At 31.4% G+C, this 1,609-nt stretch overlaps 1 protein-coding gene across 1 annotated transcript; it reads left to right on the top strand.

Moving 5' to 3' along the window:
- Window positions 1-413: 413 nt before the first annotated feature.
- Window positions 414-1,109, top strand: LOC149577305 (uncharacterized). The gene has a single exon (XM_089796029.1). It carries the CDS (start codon window positions 414-416, stop codon window positions 1,107-1,109), a length of 696 nt encoding a protein of 231 aa, XP_089652155.1.
- Window positions 1,110-1,609: the final 500 nt, after the last annotated feature.

A 1,609-nucleotide genomic window follows, 5' to 3' on the forward strand; every position in this document is an offset into this window, starting at 1 on the left:
TTGCTGGAAAATATTGATTCCCATCTCAGACAAGCATTCCCAGAAAATGCTGATAAAAGTTATGCAGGTAAAGCTTTTGTTGTAGTTAACTCTATTGTTGTGAACTAATATTTATACATATTACAACCCATGTGTATTATTCCTAATACTTTTTTCAACCTTTATTTTTCTTTCTTTTAGGTCTATCTATTATTTTGGTTGGTGATCTTGGTCAATTACCTCTAGTTAGTGATAAACCAGCATATGCTAGCCAAAAAAGAGCTAAATTATTGTGGCAAGAATTCAAAACAATAATTACATTAGATAAAATATTTAGGCAAGATGGTCAAGAAAAAGATCAAGAAAGATTTCATGAGCTCCTAAAAAATTTGAGAGATGCCAATCCTAAGATAGATGATTGGAATCTTCTTATGATGAGGATCCCTGTATGGCTTGATGCTCCAACAAATGATGACTTTAACAAAGAAGTACATTTGTTCTCAACCAACGATAATGTCCACAATCATAATAAGAGAATGTTGCACTCTTTGGGGTATCATGTTGCTCGTAGTCTTGCAACTAAGACAGAGAATGGTAACATAATTCAAGATGGTTCAACTGATGAACTTGATCTAGAGTTATTAATCAGTAAATATTCTAGGGTCATGTTGAGTACAAATCTTTGGATAGAAGCTGTCCTTGTCAATGGAGCTTTACGATATATTCGAAAAATTGTGTATAGACTTGGAACTAGACCTCCTGAACCACCAGCCTATGTCACTATTGAATTTGATAATTATTCTGAAATACCATTTGATGACCACCATCCAAAAGCAGTTCCTATAGCTCCATTACAGAGGGGAAGTACCTTCCAACTACCATTAAGATTGGCATGGGCATTGACAATTCACAAATCACAGGGACTAACTCTTCAAAAAGAAACAATTTATATAGGTCCAAAGGAAAGAGCTGGTTTAGCATTTGTGGCTATTTCTCGCGTAAAGTCTATTGAAGGATTGAGAATAATTCCACCATTTACATATGACCGCTATGAAAAAATGAAAAGTGGGAAGCAACTTTCAATTAGGAAGGCAGAGGAAATGAGATTGAGAAGCCTTGAACATCAATGACGTAATAGTTCATAATTAATTGTTCTTCTTTTTTATGTCAATTTTGTGCTTTATTAATTTCAAACAATACATTGGTACTAGAGGCTACAAAATTATGTTTTCTTATTCTTAAATGTATGTGAATGGCCATTATAATGTTATGTTTCCATACACTAAATTTCATTGTATTTTTCAATGCAATGTGGTTTTTACATTGATATACTCTACACTTCATAATTTTACTTAATTTATTATGTTATGCAAAACATTTTGATATCAAATTTACATCCCTCAAATTAACTATTATTCACACAATTCTAATTTTAAATATATATCATATTTTCTTTCAGCAATGGTACCTTCTGATATGATTTCTAGGATCTAGGACTATTACAGATAATGCTAACCAATTACATAAAGTTAATTTTAAAGCTTTAATAAAGAAAAATTAACGTAATTGCAAGTAAGAAAATATATAATGAGATGATAGAAAGAGAGATAGAGACACAACACATTTGATT

This window comes from Cupressus sempervirens, chromosome 1 (assembly GCF_028749045.1).
Source record: "Cupressus sempervirens isolate cs-2001-9-10 chromosome 1, ASM2874904v1, whole genome shotgun sequence".
NCBI classification, from domain to species: Eukaryota; Viridiplantae; Streptophyta; class Pinopsida; order Cupressales; family Cupressaceae; genus Cupressus; species Cupressus sempervirens.

Bases quoted from the DNA above. Each gene is read 5' to 3' on its own strand.
- LOC149577305 (XM_089796029.1), top strand. From the start codon at position 414: ATGAGGATCCCTGTATGGCTTGATGCTCCAACAAATGATGACTTTAAC.